The following is a 27861-nucleotide window of genomic DNA, read 5'->3' as shown; positions in this document are numbered from 1 at the left end:
ATGAATAGTGTTGTGTGGATGTTTTTTTTATCATCTGTATAAGTACTCTTTTGGGGATATAATAGGAAACCTGTTCAATCATCATGTACTGCAAAATCATTCTGGCTATGGATACGGAGAACATCAACACATGTACATCAACACGCCATTGGACTTGGGGCTGCTGGGAGTTTACCTCATATTTAGAAAAAATTATTCTGCTTTGCCACTAAAATCATAATAAACACTGACAACTAAAATATTGTTATGGTTGTTATTGTTCTGCATTTTATTATTAATAATAACAGGGGAGGGGTGGTGTAGTTAAAAAATGAACCCCAAAAGGTTCTTTGAGGGGCTCCCAAGTGACGCAGTGGTCTAAGCGACTGCGTCTAAGGCACTGCATCTCAGTCCTAGAGGTGTCACTACAGACCCTAGTTCGATTCCAGGCTCTATCACAACTGGCCATGATTGGGAGTCCCATGGGCGGCGCACAATTGGCCCAGCGTCGTCCGGGTTAGGGTTTGGCTGGGGTAGGCCGTCATTATAAATTAAAATTGTTCTTAACTGACTTGCCTAATTAAATAAAAACATATTTTTTAAAATCCATTAAAGGGGTTATTCAAATAACTTATATGGGTTCCCCCACAGTTTCAATTTGGAGAACCCCTAAGGATACTCCAGGAACCTTTTCTTTTTAGAGTTCACCAAACTGGCCAAAATGCGTCGCCAGTGTGTAGAGCTGCGGCCAGAAAAACAGTCATACAAAAAATGTAAACAATCAAAGCTCTTACAAAACGGGTTGTATCCGACTTTACGAGGGGCACATGAACGCAGCATCACCTCTGATCGAACTTCGCGAACAACCCAGCATTTTTGATCTCCACTGGTACCCGTACCTCTAGAAAGGTAGCAAGATGGCTGCGGAGCCGAACAAGACAGAAATTCTGACCATTTTTAAAAGACTACGGTCTATTACAACTAACAAGGTAACACGAATAAGTCCTTACTGTCTATTCACTAATTTAATGATCCGTTATTGGAGGTGGAACGTAGACCAGAAAAATGATGACGTCCATCCGTCTACAGTAGTAAGCTGGTCTCTGCCTGGGCCTTACGACGGCCAGCAAGAAGCTGACGTTAGCTCACTAGGCTAGCAGAGCGGCTAACTTTGCTTATCTAAATCGGCCACGTATGATATGTATCGTTAACGCGCCTTGCTTTTCTAACCTAGTTAACCAGTCTGGTGACTTGTTTATTTGAGCCAGAACGAGTAGGGCCGGAGCCAATGTCTGAAAGATTGTCTAACGTTAGCACCAAAGCCAACGTAAATGGACTCCTAGCAAACGTTAGCCATTAGCTTATTTTGCTTTCAATCCAGATGTCCAGCTAATTAGCTATTACCAAAGTGCAAAATTGCCTAGTTTAACGTACCAAGCTAAATTCCCTGGGTCGACTAACGTTACCTCATCCATAGCCGGGATCGACCTTTTGCGACTGATGTTATCTTCTTCCCAGGGGAACTTTAAGAGCCCGGACGCTCGGTATGAACTTGAACACGCATCACTTGCGCTACGGTTTTGGAAATAAGGAACCTATCTTTCATATCAGCGATAAATAATTTTCAAAAGGTAAACTACTACACACCTTTCCTATACTTCTCCCCACACGGCCATATCTCCATGTTACAGCGCGTGTTGACGGAAGACTGAGGCGACCACCTGTGCTATTTAGCAATGTAACACAATTCGTGTGTAACTGTGAAGCCGGTTAAAACGGCGTATGTGTATATTTTGCAGATGTGATATGAATTTAGGGCTTTGTTTCTAGAACCGTATCGCAATTGAGAATAAACGCAACATGTAAAGTGTTGGTCCCATGATTCATGAGCGGAAATAAAAAAATCCCAGATATGTTCTATGTACACAAAAAGCTTTTCTCGATTTTTTTGGCACAAATTTGTTTACATCCCTATTGGTGAGGATTTCTCCTTCGCCAAGATAATCCATCAACCTGACAGGTGTGGCATATCAAGAAGCTGATTAGACAGCATGACTATTACAGGTGCATCTTGTGCTGAGGACAATGAAAGGCCACTTTAAAATGAGCAGTTTTGCCACATATGTCTCATGTTTTGAGGGAGTGTGACATTGCCATGCTGACTGCAGGAATGAACACCAGAGCTGTTGCCAGAGAATTGAATGTAAACTTCTCTACCATCATCTGCCTCCAACAGTGTTTTAAAGAATTTGTCAGTATGTCCAACCGGGCTCAACTGCAGACCATCTGTAACCACGCCAGCCTAGGAACTCCACATCTGGCTTCTTCACCTGTGGGGGGTGGGGTGCTGAGAAGTATTTCTGTCTGTAATAAAGCCCTTTTTGGGGTGGAAAAACTAATTCGGATTGGTTGGGCCTGGCTGCCAAGTTGGTTGGCCTATGCCCTCCCAGGCACTCCCATGGCGGCACCCCTGCCCAGTCATGTGAAATGCATTGATTAGGGCCTAATGAATTTATTTAAATTGACTGATTTCCTTATATGAACAGTAACCCAGTAAAATCTTTGAAATTGTTGTTAATATTTTTGTTCGGTATAAAAGGTCACTCATTGGACCTTAAGGACTAACGGTAGGGTTGCCTACACTCTTTAAGAGTACATTCTTGGGCTAGGGGTCGACTGGACCAGAATTGGGCCTTACAGGAGACGTTGATATGGAGAATCTCCTTTAAGCCCAGGAAACAGGCATTGAACTTGCCATTATTGATTATTACAACTTGCATATAGCGGCTACCAGAGGTTACAGACATTACCCTGGTTCTATGAGTGAAGTGCAATTTTGTTGTTTCTCTCGTGACCCCATTTTTCAAATCAAGGAACCCCTAGTTAGGGAAACGCTGCATTATGTTGACCAGATGGTCGACTGGTCAGTCTATCAATGGAAATACAGTCGTGAGGAGGCGCGATCAGATGGGACCATTCTAGCCAATGAGAGAGGGCAGATACGCGTGTGAACAACAGGCACGATGGTCCTTGCTATCTGGGATCATTGGGACGTCCCAACTCTGACGTTACTCCATTGAAGTTGACATTAAAAAAAAGTTAAGGTAGGGGTTTAGGCTAGGGACGTCTCAAGGGTACCGGATAGCACTAAACTAGGCACAACTTCAATATAAAGTGTTTTTTTTCCTCAAAGTTGCCGGATGTCACACGTCCTACTTATATCAGTACACTCGTAACAACTTAAGCATTCAGGCTCTGATCAGGCCCTACACCCAAACAAGGGCACTGCGTTCATCCACCTCTGGCCTGCTCGCCTCCCTACCTCTGAGGAAGCACAGTTCCCGCTCAGCCCAGTCAAAACTGTTCGCTGCTCTGGCACCCCAATGGTGGAACAAGCTCCCTCACGACGCCAGGACAGCGGAGTCAATCACCACCTTCCGGAGACACCTGAAACCCCACCTCTTTAAGGAATACCTGGGATAGGATAAAGTAATCCTTCTAACCCCCCCCCCCCCCTTAAAAGATTTAGATGCACTATTGTAAAGTGGTTGTTCCACTGGATATCATAAGGTGAATGCACCAATTTGTAAGTTGCTCTGGATAAGAGCGTCTGCTAAATGACTTAAATGTAAATGTAAAATGTCTATTAGATCAATTAAGGCTCATGTAGCAAATAAGCCATTACATTTTTTGTTGACCAAATTCAACTCTCTCATTGACCTTCGACACTCTCAACGCCTCGCTTGGTGGGCAAGTTTTTTGTTGAAAATTGCCACCTGATGGAGGAGACAGATTGTTTTTTAGCAGTTTCCCCTCTCGCGTCGCCTCTTCCTCTGATTGGTTGCATCTCAATAGTCTGAAATATCTTCATTTTCTGTGTAATCTTCCTTAATTAAAACAGCTGATTTAAATATGATGGAGAACTATCAGTAGGTCTTCCCCAGCAGTAGAAAGAACTACTTATTGAGATGAACTCACAGCCATTTTTATGTTAGCTATGCGTTCACTGATAGCCAAGTTTAAAAAGCAGGAAAGCTATTGAACATCCATTCCTTGAGGCTGCGATCACATGTAGAACCTGAGATCTCGTGTAAATAACCCTTGAGTTTAGTCATTGACAATGAACAATGCTTTATGGTTAATGTACGAGTGTCCCCCATGTCTGTAACTACGCCGCTTGTTCTCTTCCCTGTTTAAGACCACATCCAGACATGTCTGCTGTAGGTATGTAGCTAGCTAACTAGGCAGTGTATTGTGTGTTTGTTTCTGTGCAAGGCGTGCTTTGACTGTGCTGCCAAGAACCCCAGCTGGGCCAGTATACCATATGGAGTTTTTCTGTGCATCGACTGCTCTGGCATTCATCGCTCTCTGGGAGTGCACCTCAGCTTTATCAGGTAGCCTGGCTGTCTGTCTCCACACACACACACACACACACACACACACACACACACACACACACACACGTCATGACTCGATAATCACAAGTTTTACTGTCATACACTGTCAAGGAGAACATTTGATACAATCCCCATGTTGTTTTGTTCTTCATCTCAGATCCACTGAGCTCGACTCCAACTGGAACTGGTTTCAGCTGAGATGTATGCAGGTCGGAGGTAACGCCAATGCGGTACGTCAATACGATAACATTCCATTATACATAGACGTTGAACAACACACAACTTTAAACAGGACTTGCTCTGGATCTGACTCTCTCCCCTCTTGTCTGTGTCCTCCTGGTGAAGACGGCCTTCTTCCGCCAGCATGGCTGCTCCACCAATGACACCACCACCAAGTACAACAGCCGCGCGGCACAGATGTACCGAGAGAAGATCCGACAGCAAGCCAACACGGCGCTGTCTAAATATGGGTCTGACGTGAGTATGGGCTGAGAGCGCAGCTTCAACGGTCACCCAAACGTACCATACCTTTTGTAGCATGTATGCATGTAACAACTCGCTCTTAACCCAGCATTTTAAACGAGGCTCACGGTGATATATCCCTACTCCCAAGTTGTGGTTGGAACCACTATTCCACTGAACATTGAGCTTTTGGAATTACACCATGTTTATTGAGTTGTTTAAATTCCTACTGATATTATTATGTCTTATGGTTATCTATATAGGTCTATATATTATTATTATGTCTTATGGTTATCTATATAGGTCTATATGTTATTATTATGTCTTATGGTTATCTATATATTATTATTATGTCTTATGGTTATCTATATATTATTATTATTATGTCTTATGGTTATCTATATAGGTCTATATATTATTATTATTTCTTATGGTTATCTATATATTATTATTATGTCTTATGGTTATCTATATTGGTCTATATATTATTATTATGTCTTATGGTTATCTATATATTATTATTATGTCTTATGGTTATCTATATAGGTCTATATTATTATTATTTCTTATGGTTATCTATATATTATTATTATGTCTTATGGTTATCTATATAGGTTATTATATTATTATTATTTCTTATGGTTATCTATATAGGTCTATATATTATTATTATGTCTTATGGTTATCTATATATTATTATTATTATTTCTTATGGTTATCTATATATGTCTATATATTATTATGGTTTATGGTTATCTATTTAGGTCTATATATTATTATTATGTCTTATGGTTATCTATATTGGTCTATATATTATTATTATTTCTTATGGTTATCTATATATTATTATTATGTCTTATGGTTATCTATATATTATTATTATTATGTCTTATGGTTATCTATATAGGTCTATATATTATTATTATTTCTTATGGTTATCTATATATTATTATTATGTCTTATGGTTATCTATATATGTCTATATATTATTATTATTTCTTATGGTTATCTATATATTATTATTATGTGTTATGGTTATCTATATAGGTCTATATTATTATTATTTCTTATGGTTATCTATATAGGTCTATATATTATTATTATTTCTTATGGTTATCTATATATTAATATTATGTCTTATGGTTATCTATATAGGTCTATATATTATTATTATTTCTTATGGTTATCTATATTGGTCTATATATTATTATTTCTTATGGTTATCTATATATTATTATTATGTCTTATGGTTATCTATATATGTCTATATATTATTATTATTTCTTATGGTTATCTATATATTATTATTATGTGTTATGGTTATCTATATAGGTCTATATATTATTATTATGTCTTATGGTTATCTATTTATTATTATTATTATTTCTTATGGTTATCTATATATCTATATATTATTATGGCTTATGGTTATCTATATAGGTCTATATATTATTATTATGTCTTATGGTTATCTATATTGGTCTATATATTATTATTTCTTATGGTTATCTATATAGGTCTATATATTATTATTTCTTATGGTTATCTATATTGGTCTATATATTATTATTATTTCCTATGGTTATCTATATAGGTCTATATATTATTATTATGTCTTATGGTTATCTATTTATTATTATTATTATTTCTTATGGTTATCTATATATGTCTATATATTATTATGTCTTATGGTTATCTATTTAGGTCTATATATTATTATTATGTCTTATGGTTATCTATATTGGTCTATATATTATTATTATTTCTTATGGTTATCTATGTATTATTATTATGTCTTATGGTTATCTATATATGTCTATATATTATTATTATTTCTTATGGTTATCTATAGGCTATTTATTATTATTTCTTATGGTTATCTATATAGGTCTATATTATTATTATTTCTTATGGTTATCTATATAGGTCTATATATTATTATTATTTCTTATGGTTACTCTATATATTATTATTATGTCTTATGGTTATCTATATAGTCTATTATTATTATTATTTCTTATGGTTATCTATATATGTCTATATATTATTATGTCTTATGGTTATCTATTTAGGTCTATATATTATTATTTCTTATGGTTATCTATATTGGTCTATATATTATTATTATTTCTTATGGTTATCTATATATTATTATTATGTCTTATGGTTATCTATATATGTCTATATATTATTATTATTTCTTATGGTTATCTATATATTATTATTATGTCTTATGGTTATCTATATAGGTCTATATTATTATTATTTCTTATGGTTATCTATATAGGTCTATATATTATTATTATTTCTTATGGTTATCTATATATTATTATTATGTCTTATGGTTATCTATATAGGTCTATATATTATTATTATTTCTTATGGTTATCTATATTGGTCTATATATTATTATTTCTTATGGTTATCTATATAGGTCTATATATTATTATTTCTTATGGTTATCTATATATTATTATTATGTCTTATGGTTATCTATATATGTCTATATATTATTATTATTTCTTATGGTTATCTATATATTATTATTATGTCTTATGGTTATCTATATAGGTCTATATTATTATTATTTCTTATGGTTATCTATATAGGTCTATATATTATTATTATTTCTTATGGTTATCTATATATTATTATTATGTCTTATGGTTATCTATATAGGTCTATATATTATTATTATTTCTTATGGTTATCTATATTGGTCTATATATTATTATTTCTTATGGTTATCTATATAGGTCTATATATTATTATTTCTTATGGTTATCTATATTGGTCTATATATTATTATTATTTCTTATGGTTATCTATATATTATTATTATGTCTTATGGTTATCTATATATGTCTATATATTATTATTATTTCTTATGGTTATCTATATATTATTATTATGTCTTATGGTTATCTATATAGGTCTATATTATTATTATTTCTTATGGTTATCTATATTGGTCTATATGTTATTATTTCTTATGGTTATCTATATAGGTCTATATATTATTATTATTTCTTATGGTTATCTATATAGGTCTATATATTATTATGTCTTATGGTTATCTATATATTATTATTATTATTTCCTATGGTTATCTATATAGGTCTATATATTATTATTATTTCTTATGGTTATCTATATTGGTCTATATATTATTATTATTTCTTATGGTTATCTATATATTATTATTATGTCTTATGGTTATCTATATATGTCTATATATTATTATTATTTCTTATGGTTATCTATATATTATTATTATTATGTCTTATGGTTATCTATATAGGTCTATATTATTATTATTTCTTATGGTTATCTATATAGGTCTATATATTATTATTATTTCTTATGGTTATCTATATATTATTATTATGTCTTATGGTTATCTATATAGGTCTATATATTATTATTATTTCTTATGGTTATCTATATAGGTCTATATATTATTATGTCTTATGGTTATCTATATATTATTATTATTATTTCCTATGGTTATCTATATAGGTCTATATATTATTATGTCTTATGGTTATCTATATATTATTATTATTATTTCCTATGGTTATCTATATAGGTCTATATATTATTATTATTTCTTATGGTTATCTATATTGGTCTATATATTATTATTATTTCTTATGGTTATCTATATATTATTATTATGTCTTATGGTTATCTATATATGTCTATATATTATTATTATTTCTTATGGTTATCTATATATTATTATTATGTCTTATGGTTATCTATATAGGTCTATATTATTATTATTTCTTATGGTTATCTATATTGGTCTATATGTTATTATTTCTTATGGTTATCTATATAGGTCTATATATTATTATTATTTCTTATGGTTATCTATATAGGTCTATATATTATTATGTCTTATGGTTATCTATATATTATTATTATTATTTCCTATGGTTATCTATATAGGTCTATATATTATTATTATTTCTTATGGTTATCTATATTGGTCTATATATTATTATTATTTCTTATGGTTATCTATATATTATTATTATGTCTTATGGTTATCTATATATGTCTATATATTATTATTATTTCTTATGGTTATCTATATATTATTATTATGTCTTATGGTTATCTATATAGGTCTATATTATTATTATTTCTTATGGTTATCTATATAGGTCTATATATTATTATTATTTCTTATGGTTATCTATATATTATTATTATGTCTTATGGTTATCTATATAGGTCTATATATTATTATTATTTCTTATGGTTATCTATATAGGTCTATATATTATTATGTCTTATGGTTATCTATATATTATTATTATTATTTCCTATGGTTATCTATATAGGTCTATATATTATTATTATTTCTTATGGTTATCTATATTGGTCTATATATTATTATTATTTCTTATGGTTATCTATATATTATTATTATGTCTTATGGTTATCTATATATGTCTATATATTATTATTATTTCTTATGGTTATCTATATATTATTATTATGTCTTATGGTTATCTATATAGGTCTATATTATTATTATTTCTTATGGTTATCTATATAGGTCTATATATTATTATTATTTCTTATGGTTATCTATATATTATTATTATGTCTTATGGTTATCTATATAGGTCTATATATTATTATTATTTCTTATGGTTATCTATATTGGTCTATATGTTATTATTTCTTATGGTTATCTATATAGGTCTATATATTATTATGTCTTATGGTTATCTATATATTATTATTATTATTTCCTATGGTTATCTATATAGGTCTATATATTATTATTATTTCTTATGGTTATCTATATTGGTCTATATATTATTATTATTATTTCCTATGGTTATCTATATTGGTCTATATATTATTATGTCTTATGGTTATCTATATAGGTCTATATATTATTATTATGTCTTATGGTTATCTATTTATTATTATTATTATTATTATTTCCTATGGTTATCTATATAGGTCTATATATTATTATTATGTCTTATGGTTATCTATATTGGTCTATATATTATTATTTCTTATGGTTATCTATATAGGTCTATATATTATTATTTCTTATGGTTATCTATATATTATTATTATGTCTTATGGTTATCTATATAGGTCTATATATTATTATTATTTCTTATGGTTATCTATATAGGTCTATATATTATTGTGTCTTATGGTTATCTATATATTATTATTATTATTATTTCCTATGGTTATCTATATATTATTATTATTATTTCCTATGGTTATCTATATAGGTCTATATATTATTATTATGTCTTATGGTTATCTATATATTATTATTATTTCTTATGGTTATCTATATATTATTATTATTATTTCTTATGGTTATCTATATATTATTATTATTATGTCTTATGGTTATCTATATAGTTATTATTATTATTTCCTATGGTTATCTATATAGTTTTATTATTATTTCTTATGGTTATCTATATATTATTATTATTTCTTATGGTTATCTATATAGGTCTATATATTATTATTTCTTATGGTTATCTATATATTATTATTATTTCTTATGGTTATCTATATATTATTATTATTATTTCCTATGGTTATCTATATAGGTCTATATATTATTATTATTTCTTATGGTTATCTATATATGTCTATATATTATTATTATTTGTTATGGTTATCTATATATTATTATTATTTCTTATGGTTATCTATATAGGTCTATATTATTATTATTTCTTATGGTTATCTATATATTATTATTATTTCTTATGGTTATCTATATTTATTATTATTATGTCCTATGGTTATCTATATAGGTCTATATATTATTATTATTTCTTATGGTTATCTATATATTATTATTATTTCTTATGGTTATCTATATAGGTCTATATATTATTATTTCTTATGGTTATCTATATATTATTATTATTTCTTATGGTTATCTATATAGGTCTATATATTATTATTATTTCTTATGGTTATCTATATAGGTCTATATATTATTATTTCTTATGGTTATCTATATATTATTATTATTTCTTATGGTTATCTATATATTATTATTATTATTTCCTATGGTTATCTATATAGGTCTATATATTATTATTATTTCTTATGGTTATCTATATATTATTATTATTTCTTATGGTTATCTATATATGTCTATATATTATTATTATTTCTTATGGTTATCTATATATTATTATTATTTCTTATGGTTATCTATATAGGTCTATATATTATTATTATTTCTTATGGTTATCTATATATATATTATTATGTCTTATGGTTATTATATAGGTCTATATATTATTATTATTTCTTATGGTTATCTATATTATTATTATTATTTCTTATGGTTATCTATATAGGTCTATATTATTATTATTTCTTATGGTTATCTATATATTATTATTATGTCTTATGGTTATCTATATAGGTCTATATATTATTATTATTTCTTATGGTTATCTATATATTATTATTCTTTCTTATGGTTATCTATATAGGTCTATATTATTATTATTTCTTATGGTTATCTATATATTATTATTATGTCTTATGGTTATCTATATAGGTCTATATATTATTATTATTTCTTATGGTTATCTATATATTATTATTATTTGTTATGGTTATCTATATAGGTCTATATTATTATTATTTCTTATGGTTATCTATATATTATTATTATTTGTTATGGTTATCTATATAGGTCTATATTATTATTATTTCTTATGGTTATCTATATAGGTCTATATATTACTACTGATATTATTATTTCTTATGGTTATCTATATATTATTATTATTTGTTATGGTTATCTATATAGGTCTATATATTACTACTGATATTATTATTTCTTATGGTTATCTATATATTCCTACTGTGATATTATTCCTCCACTGAGAAGGCAACGAACTCCCCCTCTCTCGTCCCTCTCACAGCTACCCATATCAGCTACACATTGGCCTGTTGAGTCACCAGCGAGTGGGCAAACTCCACGTGTGATGTCACCAGCAACATTAATTAATGTCTTGTGGATAGACCACACGATACATAATTACCCACAAACACCATAGCTGTTCTTATTGGTGCAGCTGCATGCTGCACTTCCAGGTCCTCACAAGGCTTTTGCAGATACCAATTCAGATTTGAATGTGCTGTGAGTGTGTAGAGGTGTTTCATATTTTAACTCACTAGTTTCAAATCATCAACTATGGTCTTCAGTTTGGGCCAAACTGTTTAAGCAGGTGTTATAGAGCTGAGCTATATTTAAAATGGGAAATCAAAACGGCCCCTATGACCAGCATATTCCTTTCCCAAATCTAGTGGGTATAGACTTATGATGTTTATATCTATAGAGGCCAAGGGTTGATTTGGCTCTGGGCCATCTAAATCAAATGTATTTATAAAGCCCTTCTTACATCATCAGATGTCACAAAGTGCTATACAGAAAACCAGCCTAAAACCCCAAACAGCATGCAATGCAGATGTAGAAGCACGGTGGCTAGGAAAAACTCCCTAGAAAGGCAGGAACCTAGGAAGAAACCTAGAGAGGAACCAGGCTCTGGGGGGAGGCCAGTCCTCTTATGGCTGTGCCAGGTGGAGATTATAAGAGTACATGGCCATTAAGGCCAAATCTTTCTTCAAGATGTTAAAACGTTCATATTTGACCAGCAGGGTCAAATAATATTCACAGTGGTTGTAGAGGGTGCAGCAGGTCAGTACCTCAGGAGTAAATGTCAGTTGGCTGTGTGAATGGTGTCCGTTAACCCTTCCTCTTTCTCTCTCAGCTGTGGATTGACCCATTCAGTGTGAGTAGCCAGCCTGCAGCCCCAGAGAAGAGACAGACAGACTTCTTTGCTGAGCATACTCAGGTAGGCCTGAGGTCTACTGTTCAAATCACACAAGTGTTTTGTGCTTCTGTGTTCATTCTGTGTGTGCAGTAGTGTTAGTTCTGTGTGTATGTGTTGTGTTATTTAATGTGACTGAATTTGTGTGTTTGCAGCCTTCAATCAGCTGGGACGTGACGGCTACTTCCCTGACAGAACACAATGGAACCCTCACTCCTCAACTATTGGAGGACACACCCAAAGCCCCCCACACCGCCAGCACTCGTGAGTCACACACACACACAAACACACACACAGTCCCCCCTCTCCTATCCTTTCGTCTGGAGCTTTCCCATATGTTTCTGAGGTTGAATTAGACAGTTGATCTGTGATTGTATTTGACATTCTCAGAGCTGGAGGAAGGGCCAAGCATTGAGGGACTGAGCACTGAGCAATCTCCCAAAGTCACTATAGGTAAGTCATCAGCCAACATCCTGTTCCTCCTCTGCCTCCTTTCACATGACAATGGCTCCTCCCCTCACCTCTCAATGATCTTTGCTGTCCTTAAAAACAAGGAATAGGTGATGGTCTCAGCCATTTACAGACCTCAACATCCACAGTAAACCCCCCCCCCGATATTCTGGCAAGCCTGCCCTAGTTGGCTCTTCCCAGAATTGGAGACCCCTCCCCCCTTATTTAGACGTTTGGACCAGGAACCAAATTGTCCCTACCCCTCCCATACACAGCCCACCCTGTAATACAGTCACTGGAGTTTTCCATATGACCATGGAGTCCTCAGTAACACCTGTGTTTGCTTTGTCCGTAGAGGACTCCATGCGTTTGTCGTCAGATCAACCACAGCTACCCAAAGGTGATTGGAACACCTTTTTAATAGCTGCCGTTAGCCCATTGGCTGGCCAGATTTTCAGGAAGCATGGTTGGTTCTGTGCTTGACTGACACCTCACCTGATTGTGACACGCAAGCTTAAGCCCCTCCCTCCCAGCTCTAAGTAAAATGTGTGACTGCCAAGGCTTTCTTCCTTCTTCCAGTCTCCTAACATTAATACAACAGTCAGACAACCCCTATTCAACACGTAGCCTCGGTCACAGACCTAGCAGGCTTCCAGTGCCTTTCATTCAACATGTAGCCTCGGTCACAGACCTAGCAGGCTTACAGTGCCTTTCATTCAACACGTAGCCTCGGTCACAGACCTAGCAGGCTTACAGTGCCTTTCATTCAACACGTAGCCTCGGTCACAGACCTAGCAGGCTTACAGTGCCTTTCATTCAACACGTAGCCTCGGTCACAGACCTAGCAGGCTTACAGTGCCTTTCATTCAACATGTAGCCTCGGTCACAGACCTAGCAGGCTTACAGTGCCTTTCATTCAACACGTAGCCTCGGTCACAGATCTAGCAGGCTTACAGTGCCTTTCATTCAACATGTAGCCTCGGTCACAGACCTAGCAGGCTTACAGTGCCTTTCATTCAACATGTAGCCTCGGTCACAGACCTAGCCGACTCAGTGTCATAAGTTTTCACTCCCATTGGACTTCTTCATGTTGTATTGTGTTATAAAATGAAAAATATTACATTTAAATACATCACTAATCTACACAAAATAGTCTCATGTCAAAGTGAGGGATAAAATTCTGTACAGACTTCCTTCGTTTGACTGTCATTTAGATCAGTATTGTGGAGTGTTGTTGAGCCATCCTTAGTAGAGTAGATCAGTATTGTGGAGTGACTACAATGTGGTTGAGCCATCCTTAGTAGATCAGTATTGTGGAGTGACTACAATGTGGTTGAGCCATCCTTAGTTTTGTCCCGTCACAGCCGTTAAACCCTGTAGCTGTTTTAAAGTCACAGTAGGACTCATGATGACATCACTGCACGGTTCCCTTCCCGTCCGGCAGCTTAGTTAGAAAGGACGTCTGTATCTTTGTTGTGTCTGGGTGGTTTGATAAACCAGCCAAAGCTGAATTAATAACCTGATCATGCTTAAAGGGATATTCAGTGCCTGCCATTTGTTTTACCCATCTACCAATCGCTGCCCTTCTTTATGAGGCATTTGAAAAGCTCCCGTTGGTTGAATCTCTGCTTGAGATGCACTACTTCACTGAGGGAAAGGGGGATACATAGTCAGTTGTACAACTGAATGTATTCAACTGAAATGTGTCTGACCTTAGAGGTTGTATGTTTGGGGTACCAAGAAAGGGTCATTAAAATCATGTTGACCCCTATTATTTCACACACTGATGCCATGCAACTTATTGTGTGATTTGCTAGACAAATGTTTTCTGCTCAACAATCAATATATTTGAGTTATTGTTTCTTAATTTGTGAACATTTTATATCATTTTATTTTCAGTTTGACATGGAGTATTTGGTATGGATCAATGATTTGGTGCGTATCATTTCAGTTCTGCTTCGTATCAAAATGTGAAAGTCCAATGGGGTGAATCCTTATTGTAGTATCTGTATGTCCCATAACTTTAGAATAACATAAACAAATTAAACTATTTCTGTCAGGTGTATGACAATGGTGCTGTCCTTCAGCTGCAGTGATATAAGACTGCTGACTGTAGCACATGGCTTGTCTTGAAACTGCTCTGACTGGATAAAAGGACTGTTGGAATGCTATTTCTCATCTGAGTGTGCTGACATGTTCTTTGTGTAGCGTCTGCTAAGGGTACTGAATGTTTGCACCTTTTAACAGAGGGGAAACGTACAACGGTTTGTGCATTCACATGTATGGGGGCACGGCTATGCATTTGTAGGGGTTAACATTGGTGTGTGCGACTTGCAATCCTTTTTCAAAGTTATGCAGAGCGATTACAACTCGTGAGTCCATGGCCTGTCGCTGTCCACCAGTGTTCTAATGATGATCTTTGTGTTACAGATGTGAAGCAATCCATCATTGGGAAAAAGAAGCCCAGCACTACTAAGAAAGGGGTAGGTTACAACCCCTTCAGCATTCAGACAGGGAGCTCCGCATGAGGAGCAGGGTTTAGGCTGGTCACGTGATCTGACTAGGAAACACGTGGAGCCCTAGATCTGGCATGTAGTTAGGGCTCGGTGTTGTTCCTGGATAATTTGTAAGTCGCTCTGGATAAGAACGTCTGCTAAATGACTTAAATGTAAATAAGTCACGTTGACCAGAAAAACAAATGTCCCAAATCAGAACCACCAAACCTGGCTAATGAATCAAGTGCGTTGATCAAACCATGAATGTAATACTACCACTTTTCCACTGGGGGGGCAGTCATTTCCTCTATCTGTCCCCAGCTGTGTGTAACCATCTCCTCTGTGCTCCTCTCCCTACAGCTGGGTGCTAAGAAGGGCCTGGGGGCCCAGAAGGTGAGCAGTAAGAGCTTCTCGGAGGTGGAGAAACAGGCCCAGGTAGCTGAGAAGCTGAGAGAGGAGCAAGCAGCGGATGCTAAGAAACAGGCAGAGGAGTCTATGTGAGTGAACCACAGTTTGACAGTCAGAGAGCATGGGAACACCTCCGCCCCACATTCTGCTGTTTAGTGTTTACACTAAATTAAAATTTGCTGTCTTCTCATGGTCAGACTGTTCAGAGGTTGGTTAAATCAGGCTGCAAATAATGCAGCCTACTTCTGCATACAGAAAGTGAATAGAGGGGATCCTTGAGGACAGCAAGTAGTGACATCCGCTGGCGCAATAATTGAATTATCGTGTAACCGACAATTATGGACCATAAAAAAATTGTCTTAATACATTTAACACACGGAGGGTAATGTTGTTAATCATTTTACGAGGAGAACGACATGGTCGGGAGGAGAATTTTCTAAAATTCCAAGCGGCAAAATTGTTGCAAATTAATGTAGAACAATTGACAAATGTGTCTCTTTTTGCAGTGTGGCCTCCATGCGCCTGGCCTACAAGGAGCTGGAGATTGACAGGAAGATGGACAACAAGAAGATGCAGAACATGGAGGGTAAGAAGAGAGAGCAGGCTGAGAGACTGGGCATGGGCTTCGGCAACCGCAGGTAATCAAGTTATCAGTGTTCAAACCATGTTTTCAAAGAACAGTAATGTTTCTCTCATGGAATAAGCGTTCCTTGAGCACTACAAATAGCAAATGAGTGATGCCTGTTTGCATATGCTACTGTAGGCTATAGTATTCCTGCTTAAACAATACTTCGGGATTTTGGCAATGAGGCCCTTTATCTACTTCCCAAGAGTCAGATGGACTCGTGGATACCATTTTTATAGTCCGTGTCAAATTTGAAGGACGTTAGAGAGTTTTGTGAGCCAATGCTAACTAGTGTTAGCGCAATGACTGGAAGTTTATGGGTATCTGCTAGCAGATACCATTGACTTCCAGTCATTATGCTAATGCTAGTAAGAAATTGCGCAAGGGCTAGTTAGCAACTTCCTTCAAACTGCACGCAGTGACATAAAAATGGTATCCAGGAGTTGATCTGACTCTGGGGAAGTAGATAAAGGAGTAGATCTGACTCTGGGGAAGTAGATAAAGGAGTTGATCTGACTCTGGGGAAGTAGATAAAGGAGTTGATCTGACTCTGGGGAAGTAGATAAAGGAGTTGATCTGACTCTGGGGAAGTAGATAAAGGTCCTAATTGCCAAAAATCACAAAGTATTCCTTTTTAATTATTTACGCTTTTGGTTGGTGTCCCACTCTTTGATGGATGCCATGTTACAGAGTGTGGCTTTAACTTCAGTGGTGTTTGTGTGTTTACGGTGTCTGTGTGTGTGTAGATTGTGTTGCAGTACATTATTGTGTGTGGACATGACTTAAGTGTGTGTGTATTCTGCGTATTCCAGCACCATATCTCACTCAGTGATGTCAGAGATGCAGGTGATTGAGCAGGAGACGCCCTTGGGGGCCAAGTCCTCGCCTCGCTCCAAACTGGACATGTTGGATGAGCCGGGCTTCTCCTCCGGACCCCCTAAGTACGTCACACCCCAAACAGATCAGAATGTCTTCTCCTAAGGAGTAGTAGTTTTTTCCCAAGATGGCGTAGCAGTTCAGACGTCCTCTACCCTCCTCTTGTCGTGTCCCGTGTATATATATATTTACATATTATTATTATTTTTTTCTTCACTTATCTTTTTATATATATATTTTTTTAATTCTAAAAACTCAACCTCAAAGCACTCTCCTGCAACCCGCCTCACCAATTTAAAAAGAAAGTATTATTTACCTCATCTGAATTCCACAACAGAAGCTAGCAAGAGGTTAGCCATTTTCACTGGCTAACGTTGAAGTTCAGCTAGCCACGGTTAGCTGTCCTCAGCTATCCATTAGCTCGAAAAGCTATCGCCAGTTTTTGTACAGCGCGACTCAGACCAGAGCATACCGGACCTTACCAACGCATACCAACGCCTTTCTAAGGTCTTCGAAAGCCAAGTCAACAAACAGATTACCGACCATTTCGAATCCCACCGCACCCTCTCCGCTATGCAATCTGGTTTCAGAGCTGGTCATGGGTGCACCTCAGCCACACTCAAGGTCCTAAACGACATCGTAACCGCCATCGATAAGAAACAATACTGTGCTGCCGTATTCATTGACCTGGCCAAAGCTTTTGACTCTGTTAATCACCACATCCTCATCGGCAGACTCAGTAGCCTTGGTTTCTCAAACGATTGCGTCGCCTGGTTCACCAACTACTTATCTGACAGAGTTCAGTGTGTCAAATCGGAGGGCCTACTGTCTGGACCTCTGGCAGTCTCTATGGGGGTACCACAGGGTTCAATTCTTGGGCCAACTCTTTTCTCTGTATACATAAATGATGTCGCTCTTGCTGCTGGTGAATCTCTGATCCACCTCTACGCAGACGACACCATTCTGTACACTTCTGGCCCTTCTTTGGACACTGTGTTAACAACCCTCCAGACGAGCTTCAATGCCATTTAACTCTCCTTCCGTGGTCTCCAACTGCTCCTAAACACAAGTAAAACTAAATGCATGCTCTTCAACCGATCGCTGCCTGCACCTGCCCGCCTGTCCAGCATCACTTCTCTGGACGGTTCTAACTTAGAATTTGTGGACAACTACAATTACCTAGGTGTCTGGTTAGACTGTAAACTCTCCTTCCAGACTCACATCAATCATCTCCAATCCAAAGTGAAATCTCGAATTGGCTTCCTATTTCACAACAAAGCATCCTTCACTCATGCTGCCAAACATACCCTCGTAAAACTGACCATCCTACCAATCCTCGACTTCGGCGATGTCATTTACAAAATAGCTTCCATTACCCTACTCAACAAGCTGGATGCAGTCTATCACAGTGCCATCCGTTTTGTCACCAAAGCCCCATATACTACCCACCACTGCGACCTGTACGCTCTCGTTGGCTGGCCTTCGCTTCATAATCGTCGCCAAACACATTGGCTCCAGGTCATCTACAAGACCCTGCGAGGTAAAGTCCCCCCTTATCTCCGCTCACTGGTCACCATAGCAGCACCCACCTGTAGCACGCGCTCCAGCAGGTATATCTCTCTGGTCACCCCTAAAGCCAAATCCTCCTTTGGTCGTCTCTCCTTCCAGTTCTCTGCTGCCAATGACTGGAACGAACTACAAAAATCTCTGAAACTGGAAACACTTATCTCCCTCACTAGCTTTAAGCACCAGCTGTCAGAGCAGCTCACAGATCACTGCACCTGTACATAGCCCATCTATAATTTAGCCCAAACAACTACCTCTTCCCCTACTGTATTTATTTATTTTATTTATTTTGCTCCTTTGCACCATATTATTTATATTTTATCTCTGAACTTTCTTCAAACTACAAATCTACCATTCCAGTGTTTTTCTTGCTATACTTTATTTACTTTGCCACCATGGCATTTTTTTTTGCCTTTACCTCCCTTATCTCACATCATTTGCTCACATTGTATATAGTCTTATTTTTTTTTCTACTGCATCATTGATTGTATCTTGTTTTACTCCATGTGTAACTCTGTGTTTTTGTATGTTGTCGAACTGCTTTGCTTTATCTTGGCCAGGTCGCAATTGTAAATGAGAACTTGTTCTCAACTTGCCTACCTGGTTAAATAAAGGTGAAATAAAAAAATTAAAAAAAAAGTAGTGGAAAAACGGGTTTCTGTCCGATTCCAAATGGACTTCCAACCCCAAGCTAGCTACCTCCCAGGCACTGGTGTTAGTGTATACAGCTGAAAGGATTGGATTGGTATTAACAATATGGTAATGGATCCAACTTGCCTTCAGATAGGCTTGATATACTTGTCTTCATCTTGCTAAGACACCTATCCAATCATTTCAGAATTATCTAAGAGCCTTGGGTCTATGGGTTAAGGGTAGAGCCTTGGGTCTATGGGTTAGGGGTAGAGCCTTGGGTCTATGGGTTAGGGGTAGAGCCTTGGGTCTGTGGGTTAGGGGTAGAGCCTTGGGTCTGTGGGTTAGGGGTAGAGCCTTGGGTCTGTGGGTTAGGGGTAGAGCCTTGGGTCTGTGGGTTAGGGGTAGAGCCTTGGGTCTGTGGGTTAGGGGTAGAGCCTTGGGTCTATGGGTTAGGGGTAGAGACTTGGGTCTATGGGTTAGGGGTAGAGCCTTGGGTCTATGGGTTAGGGGTAGAGCCTTGGGTCTATGGGTTAGGGGGTAGAGCCTTGGGTCTATGGGTTAGGGGTAGAGCCTTGGGTCTATGGGTTAGGGGGTAGAGCCTTGGGTCTATGGGTTAGGGGGTAGAGCCTTGGGTCTATGGGTTAGGGGTAGAGCCTTGGGTCTATGGGTTAGGGGGTAGAGCCTTGGGTCTATGGGTTAGGGGGTAGAGCCTTGGGTCTATGGGTTAGGGGGTAGAGCCTTGGGTCTATGGGTTAGGGGGTAGAGCCTTGGGTCTATGGGTTAGGGGGTAGAGCCTTGGGTCTATGGGTTAGGGGTAGAGCCTTGGGTCTATGGGTTAGGGGTAGAGCCTTGGGTCTGTGGGTTAGGGGTAGAGCCTTGGGTCTGTGGGTTAGGGGTAGAGCCTTGGGTCTGTGGGTTAGGGGTAGAGCCTTGGGTCTGTGGGTTAGGGGTAGAGCCTTGGGTCTGTGGGTTAGAGCCTTGGGTCTGTGGGTTAGGGGTAGAGCCTTCATCAACCTCTGTTTCCTCAGATCTAATCCATTATGAATGTGTCCTTGTGTATCCCTACCTGACCAACATTGGATCTATCCCTGCCTCTGTGTGTGTGTGTTTTGTTGGGACAGGTACAAGGACAACCCGTTCACGGCGGGCGACGGCTTCGGCTCGCGGTGGGACTCTGATGGGGCGTGGCCTCCTTCACCTCCTCCTGGGCCCTGGAGAAGGAGGAGCCTAAAGAGGAGGTGACCATCTCCAGCATCCAGCCTATCGGAGAACGGCCCAGTCGGCGGAAGGCAGAGGAGGCGGCGCCCGTGTCCGAGTCGAGCGAGGCCCGGCAGAAGTTTGCCAACGCCAAGGCCATCTCTTCCGACATGTTCTTCGGCCGCGAGAGCTATGCCGAGGTAAAGTTACACCGCTGTATTACCAACAAATACCAGCCACCTGTCAACTGAATGGAAACCTGTAGAGCAAGGCAGGCCGCATTTAATAACACAACCGCTGCTCTGGTCTAGTATGGTGTTGTTTAATATTGTGTTGACTAGTATGGTGGTGTTTAATATTGTGTTGACTAGTATGATGTTGACTAGTATGGTGTTGTTTAATATTGTGTTGACCAGTATGGTGTTGTTTAATATTGTGTTGACTAGTATGGTGTTGTTTAATATTGTGTTGACTAGTATGGTGTTGTTTAATATGGTGTTGACTAGTATGGTGTTGACTAGTATGGTGTTGACTAGTATGGTGTTGACGACTAGTATGGTGTTTAATATTGTGCTGACTAGGATGGTGTTGTCTAGTATGGTGTTTAATATTGTGTTGACTAGTCTAGTATGGTGTTGACTAGTCTAGTATGGTGTTGACTAGTCTAGTATGGTGTTGTTTAATATTGTGTTGACCAGTATGGTGTTGACTAGTCTAGTATGGTGTTTAATATTGTGTTGACTAGTCTGATGAGATGGTGTTGACTAGTCTGATGAGATGGTGTTGACTAGTCTAATGAGATGGTGTTGACTAGTCTAATGAGATGGTGTTGACTAGTCTAGTGAGATGGTGTTGACTAGTCTAGTGAGATGGTGTTGACTAGTCTAGTGAGATGGTGTTGACTAGTCTAGTGAGATGGTGTTGACTAGTCTAGTGAGATGGTGTTGACTAGTCTAGTGAGATGGTGTTGACTAGTGAGATGGTGTTGACTAGTGAGATGGTGTTGACTAGTCTAGTGAGATGGTGTTGACTAGTCTAGTGAGATGGTGTTGACTAGTCTAGTGAGATGGTGTTGACTAGTCTAATGAGATGGTGTTGACTAGTCTAGTGAGATGGTGTTGACTAGTCTAGTGAGATGGTGGTGTTGGTGTTGTCTAGTCTAGTGAGATGGTGTTGACTAGTCTAGTGAGATGGTGTTGACTAGTCTAGTGAGATGGTGTTGACTAGTCTAGTGAGATGGTGTTGACTAGTCTAGTGAGATGGTGTTGTTGGTGTTGACTAGTCTAGTGAGATGGTGTTGTCTAGTCTAGTGAGATGGTGTTGTCTAGTCTAGTGAGATGGTGTTGACTAGTCTAGTGAGATGGTGTTGACTAGTCTAGTGAGATGGTGTTGACTAGTCTAGTGAGATGGTGTTGACTAGTCTAGTGAGATGGTGTTGACTAGTCTAGTGAGATGGTGTTGACTAGTCTAGTGAGATGGTGTTGACTAGTCTAGTGAGATGGTGTTGACTAGTCTAGTGAGATGGTGTTGACTAGTCTAGTGAGATGGTGTTGACTAGTCTAGTGAGATGGTGTTGACTAGTCTAGTGAGATGGTGTTGACTAGTCTAGTGAGATGGTGTTGACAGTCTAGTGAGATGGTGTTGACTAGTCTAGTGAGATGGTGTTGACTAGTCTAGTGAGATGGTGTTGACTAGTCTAGTGAGATGGTGTTGTCTAGTGAGATGGTGTTGACTAGTCTAGTGAGATGGGTGGTGTTGACTAGTCTAGTGAGATGGTGTTGACTAGTCTAGTGAGATGGTGTTGTTGGTGTTGACTAGTCTAGTGAGATGGTGTTGACTAGTCTAGTGAGAGGGGTTGGTGTTGACTAGTCTAGTGAGATGGTGTTGACTAGTCTAGTGAGATGGTGTTGACTAGTCTAGTGAGATGGTGTTGACTAGTCTAGTGAGATGGGGTGGTGTTGACTAGTCTAGTGAGATGGTGTTGTCTAGTCTAGTGAGATGGTGTTGTCTAGTCTAGTGAGATGGTGTTGTCTAGTCTAGTGAGATGGTGTTGACTAGTCTAGTGAGATGGTGTTGACTAGTCTAGTGAGATGGTGTTGACTAGTCTAGTGAGATGGTGTTGACTAGTCTAGTGAGATGGTGTTGACTAGTCTAGTGAGATGGTGTTGACTAGTCTAGTGAGATGGTGTTGACTAGTCTAGTGAGATGGTGTTGACTAGTCTAGTGAGATGGTGTTGACTAGTCTAGTGAGATGGTGTTGACTAGTCTAGTGAGATGGTGTTGACTAGTCTAGTGAGATGGTGTTGACTAGTCTAGTGAGATGGTGTTGACTAGTCTAGTGAGATGGTGTTGACTAGTGAGATGGTGTTGTCTAGTGAGATGGTGTTGACTAGTCTAGTGAGATGGTGTTGACTAGTCTAGTGAGATGGTGTTGACTAGTCTAATGAGATGGTGTTGACTAGTCTAGTGAGATGGTGTTGACTAGTGAGATGGTGTTGTCTAGTGAGATGGTGTTGTCTAGTGAGATGGTGTTGTCTAGTGAGATGGTGTTGACTAGTCTAGTGAGATGGTGTTGACTAGTCTAGTGAGATGTTGGTGTTGTCTAGTCTAGTGAGATGGTGTTGACTAGTCTAGTGAGATGGTGTTGTTGGTGTTGACTAGTCTAGTGAGATGGTGTTGACTAGTCTAGTGAGATGGTGTTGTCTAGTGAGATGGTGTTGTCTAGTGAGATGGTGTTGTCTAGTGAGATGGTGTTGTCTAGTGAGATGGTGTTGACTAGTCTAGTGAGATGGTGTTGACTAGTCTAATGAGATGGTGTTGACTAGTGAGATGGTGTTGACTAGTCTAGTGAGATGGTGTTGACTAGTGAGATGGTGTTGTCTAGTGAGATGGTGTTGACTAGTCTAGTGAGATGGTGTTGTCTAGTGAGATGGTGTTGACTAGTCTAGTGAGATGGTGTTGACTAGTCTAGTGAGATGGTGGTGTTGGTGTTGTCTAGTCTAGTGAGATGGTGTTGACTAGTCTAGTGAGATGGTGTTGTTGGTGTTGACTAGTCTAGTGAGATGGTGTTGACTAGTCTAGTGAGATGGTGTTGACTAGTCTAGTGAGATGGTGTTGACTAGTCTAGTGAGATGGTGTTGACTAGTCTAGTGAGATGGTGTTGACTAGTCTAGTGAGATGGTGTTGTCTAGTCTAGTGAGATGGTGTTGTCTAGATAATGAGATGGTGGTGTTGGTGTTGACTAGTCTAGCTAATGTAGGGCTGTCCCCGTAAAATAAATACAAATATTGGTCGACCGAGAGTCGTCTGTTCTTTCTACCAGAAGATACTTTTTTTAAAAACAAAAAGTAGAGGAGTGGATCAGGAAACCAGTCAGTATCTGGTGTGACCACCATTTGCCTCATGCAGCACCACACATCTCCTTCACATAGAGTTGATCAGGCTGTTGATTGTGGTCTGTGGGAAGTTTCTGGATATTGGCGGGAACTGGAACACGCTGTCGTACACGTCGATCCATAGCATCCCAAACATGCTCAATGGGCAACATGGAAGAAGTGGGAAAATATCAGCTTCCAGGAATTGTGTGCAGATCCTTGTGACATGGGGCCGTGCATTATCATGCTGAAACATGAGGTGATGGTGGTGGATGAATGGCACAACATTGGGCCACAGGGTCTCGTCACGGTATCTCTGTGCATTCAAATTGCCATCGATAAAATGCAATTGTGTTCGTTGTCCGTAGCTTATACCTGCCCATACCATCCCCCCACTACATGTGTGGGGCACTCAGTTCTCAACGTTGACATCAGTAAACCGCTCGCCCACAAGACGCCACACACGTGGTCTGCAGTTGTGAGGCAGGTTGGACGTACTGCCACATTTTCTAAAACGATGTTGGAGGCGGCTTATGGTAGAGAAATGAACATTCAATTCTCTGGCAACAGCTCTGGTTGACTTTCCTGCAACTAGCATGCCAATTGCACGCTCCCTCAACTTGAGACCTCTGTGGCATTGTGTTGAGTGACAAAACTGCACATTTTAGCGTGGCCTTTTATTGTCCCTAGCACAAGGTGCACCTGTGTAATGATCATGCTGTTTAATCAGCTTCTTGATATGCCACACCTGTCAGGTGGATGGATTATCTTGGCAAATGAGAAAGGCTCACTAACAGGGATGTCTACAAATTTGTGCACAAAATTTGAGAGAAATAAGGTTGCTTATGAAACATTTCTGGGACCTTTCCTTTTTTGTCCAGTGTAGTCCCAGAGGCTCTTCTAATGAAACTAATTCTAAATCCTTTATTAAAGCATAGCAACGTTTTTTAATTTTTTATTGCCTCATTTGTACAATTGCTGTATCCGACATTTTGTTATTAGACAATTAAGGCAAGTGCTGTTTCCTCATCTCCTCACTCCACTGCTGTCTCCGCCGCATTGTTCTCAACACCAATATGCTGGTTAACTTTGCTATTATCCACATAGCAACATGGTTTAGGAAAAGGCGCCAATTCAACAGCGCACTGATGTTTCAGAACCGCGGACAGCGACCGCTATCCAAGCACATTATTTATAAAATAATATTTTTATTAGTGTTGCACCATTGTTCTTATGATAACCATATAGAATTTCAGTAGCACATGTCTTAGAGATGGACTGTTCCATCCCCACGGCCTCTACAATGGATCAGTCCAATCAGACAGGCGCCAATCAGACAGGTGTCTTGTGCACCATTTCATTTTTAAATAATATTGTGACTGACTGCTCAGCTAAAGAAATCTGTTGACCAACAGCATATCGACCAAACAATGGAGCAGTCTAAATGGGATCAACCCTAAACTAATGAGATTGTGTCGTTGGTGTTGACTAGTCAAGCGAATGCGATGGTGTTGTCTAGTCTAATGAGATGGTGTTGTTCTGTCATTCCCGAGTATGAGGCCAAGACACGTCTGGAGGGCCTGTCTGGCAACACATCCATCAGCTCTGCTGACCTGTTTGGGGACGGGAGTGACCGTGACACAGGTAAGGGTTCATGTTGTGTGTTTGAGTATTTGTTTGTGTGTGTGTGTTTGACCTCTCTCTCTCTCTCTCTCTTTGTCTCTCTCTGTCTCTCTCTGTCTGTCTCTCTCTGTGTCTGTAGGGGCAGCAGGTTATGAGAGTGTGTTTGAGTATTTGTATGTGTGTGTGTTTGTGATCTCTCTGTGGAGAGGTTTGAGAGTGTGTTTGAGTATTTGTTAATGTGTGTGTGTTTGTGATCTCTCTGTAGGGGCAGCAGGTTATGAGAGTGTGCTGCCGACGGGGCCAGACATTGCTCAGTTCAAACAGGGGGTGAAGACTGTGGCGGGCAAGATGGCCGTGCTGGCCAACGGCGTCATGAACACCATACAGGTGACAGGACCAGATACACCTCAACACAATACAATTACACATACAGAGAAACTCTATTGTCCTGTCTACTGTCTAGTAGGACACACAACAGAAAATGTTTTGCAACTGAAAACATAAATTGAGCATTTGTATTGAACAAGTCCAGGTGGTCTCTCCCTGTTTTCTTCAGTTTGGCTCCTAATGATCACCACTCTGTTCTCTAGTATTGGTAGAAAAACATACCACTCTGTTCTCTAGTATTGGTAGGAAAACATACCGCTCTGTTCTCTAGTATTGGTAGGAAAACATACCGCTCTGTTCTCTAGTATTGGTAGGAAAACATACCGCTCTGTTCTCTAGTATTGGTAGGAAAACATACCGCTCTGTTCTCTAGTATTGGTAGGAAAACATACCGCTCTGTTCTCTAGTATTGATAGGAAAACATCACTAGATGGATGTTAATGTGTTGACCCAGCTTGTTGTGTTTGTGTTAGGATCGCTATGGCGCTTACTGAAGAGACCAGGACAACCAACACACAGCTGCAGGGGAGAGGGAGCCATGACGTCATACTGACAGAGAGTGGAGGAGGGGGGGGGCAGAGAAAACCACTACTGACTGGTATCTGTAGTGAGAGAAGGGAAGAGAGATTGCATGAATGGAGGGGGACCCTACACCCCCCAACCCCGTTTCTGTCCATCCACTTTTTAGAGAGTGAGACAAAGTTTTATTTTCAGCAAAGAAAGCTCTGAAAGGTGTAAAGTATTTTTTTGTTCTGTTCTAACTAGTCTTGTTTTCTATAATGTTTTGGTCTCTGATTTCAACAAATATTAATGATATAAAGTATTCTCTAAGAATGATATGATAACCAATCCTCTCTCAGTTGAACTATGCTTTTTGACATTGTTTTTACTGTGTGTTTTCAACCGTCTCTCACTATTTTAACAGACCGAGCCGTATATGTTTAACCATTCAGCATTAACATCATCAAAGGGAAGCAGTAGTCCAGTACGGTTGATTTATCCGTTACCACGACAATGGACCACGACATTCTCTGGTCGAATGGAGTGGAGTTAATCACACCAAGTTAAATTGTAAGAATGTTTTAACTGAACTCCACACAGCCGGAATCAAACACAACACCTCCACTCTGAGTGATGCCATCTACCAAGGTCAGGAGATGGACGGGGAACAGAGGGGGTGTACTTTAGGAACATAATGACCTAGCCCATCTACCAAGGTCAGGAGATGGATGGGGAACAGAGGAGGTATACTTTAGGAACATAATGACCTAGCCCATCTACCAAGGTCAGGAGATGGATGGGGAACAGAGGAGGGTATACTTTAGGAACATAATGACCTAGCCCATCTTGCAGTGCAATATGAGTTCTTCACCAGGGTCTGAAAGGTTTTCAGTCGGGTCAGAAGAAAGGTTGGCTTTCAGCCTTTTTCAACAGAAAGAGTTCAGTGTGTGTTTCTTAGGAATGATCGGGTGCTTCGACTGAATGGTGATACTGGTAAGAATGTGGATGGTTGTCTCCTTCAGTCTA

General features: G+C 38.2%; 1 protein-coding gene across 1 annotated transcript; it reads left to right on the top strand.

Annotated features, from left to right (window-relative positions):
• The first annotated feature begins 823 nt into the window (after positions 1 to 823).
• LOC106594301 (ADP-ribosylation factor GTPase-activating protein 2) lies at positions 824 to 27183 on the top strand. Its single transcript, XM_045708720.1, is given in 17 exon segments — positions 824 to 968; positions 4255 to 4373; positions 4534 to 4606; positions 4722 to 4853; positions 12641 to 12724; positions 12856 to 12964; positions 13091 to 13153; positions 13506 to 13550; positions 15581 to 15633; positions 16006 to 16142; positions 16560 to 16691; positions 17491 to 17619; positions 20875 to 20956; positions 20959 to 21150; positions 25878 to 25968; positions 26213 to 26334; positions 26808 to 27183. Coding segments are annotated over 17 exon segments (1656 nt in total). The 5' UTR covers positions 824 to 896; the 3' UTR covers positions 26829 to 27183.
• The last annotated feature ends 678 nt before the right edge of the window (positions 27184 to 27861 follow it).

This window comes from Salmo salar, chromosome ssa26 (genome assembly GCF_905237065.1).
Source record: "Salmo salar chromosome ssa26, Ssal_v3.1, whole genome shotgun sequence".
NCBI classification, from domain to species: domain Eukaryota; kingdom Metazoa; phylum Chordata; class Actinopteri; order Salmoniformes; family Salmonidae; genus Salmo; species Salmo salar.
The sequence above is the reverse complement of the archived record's forward strand: the minus strand, read 5'-3'. Positions and strand labels throughout refer to the sequence as shown.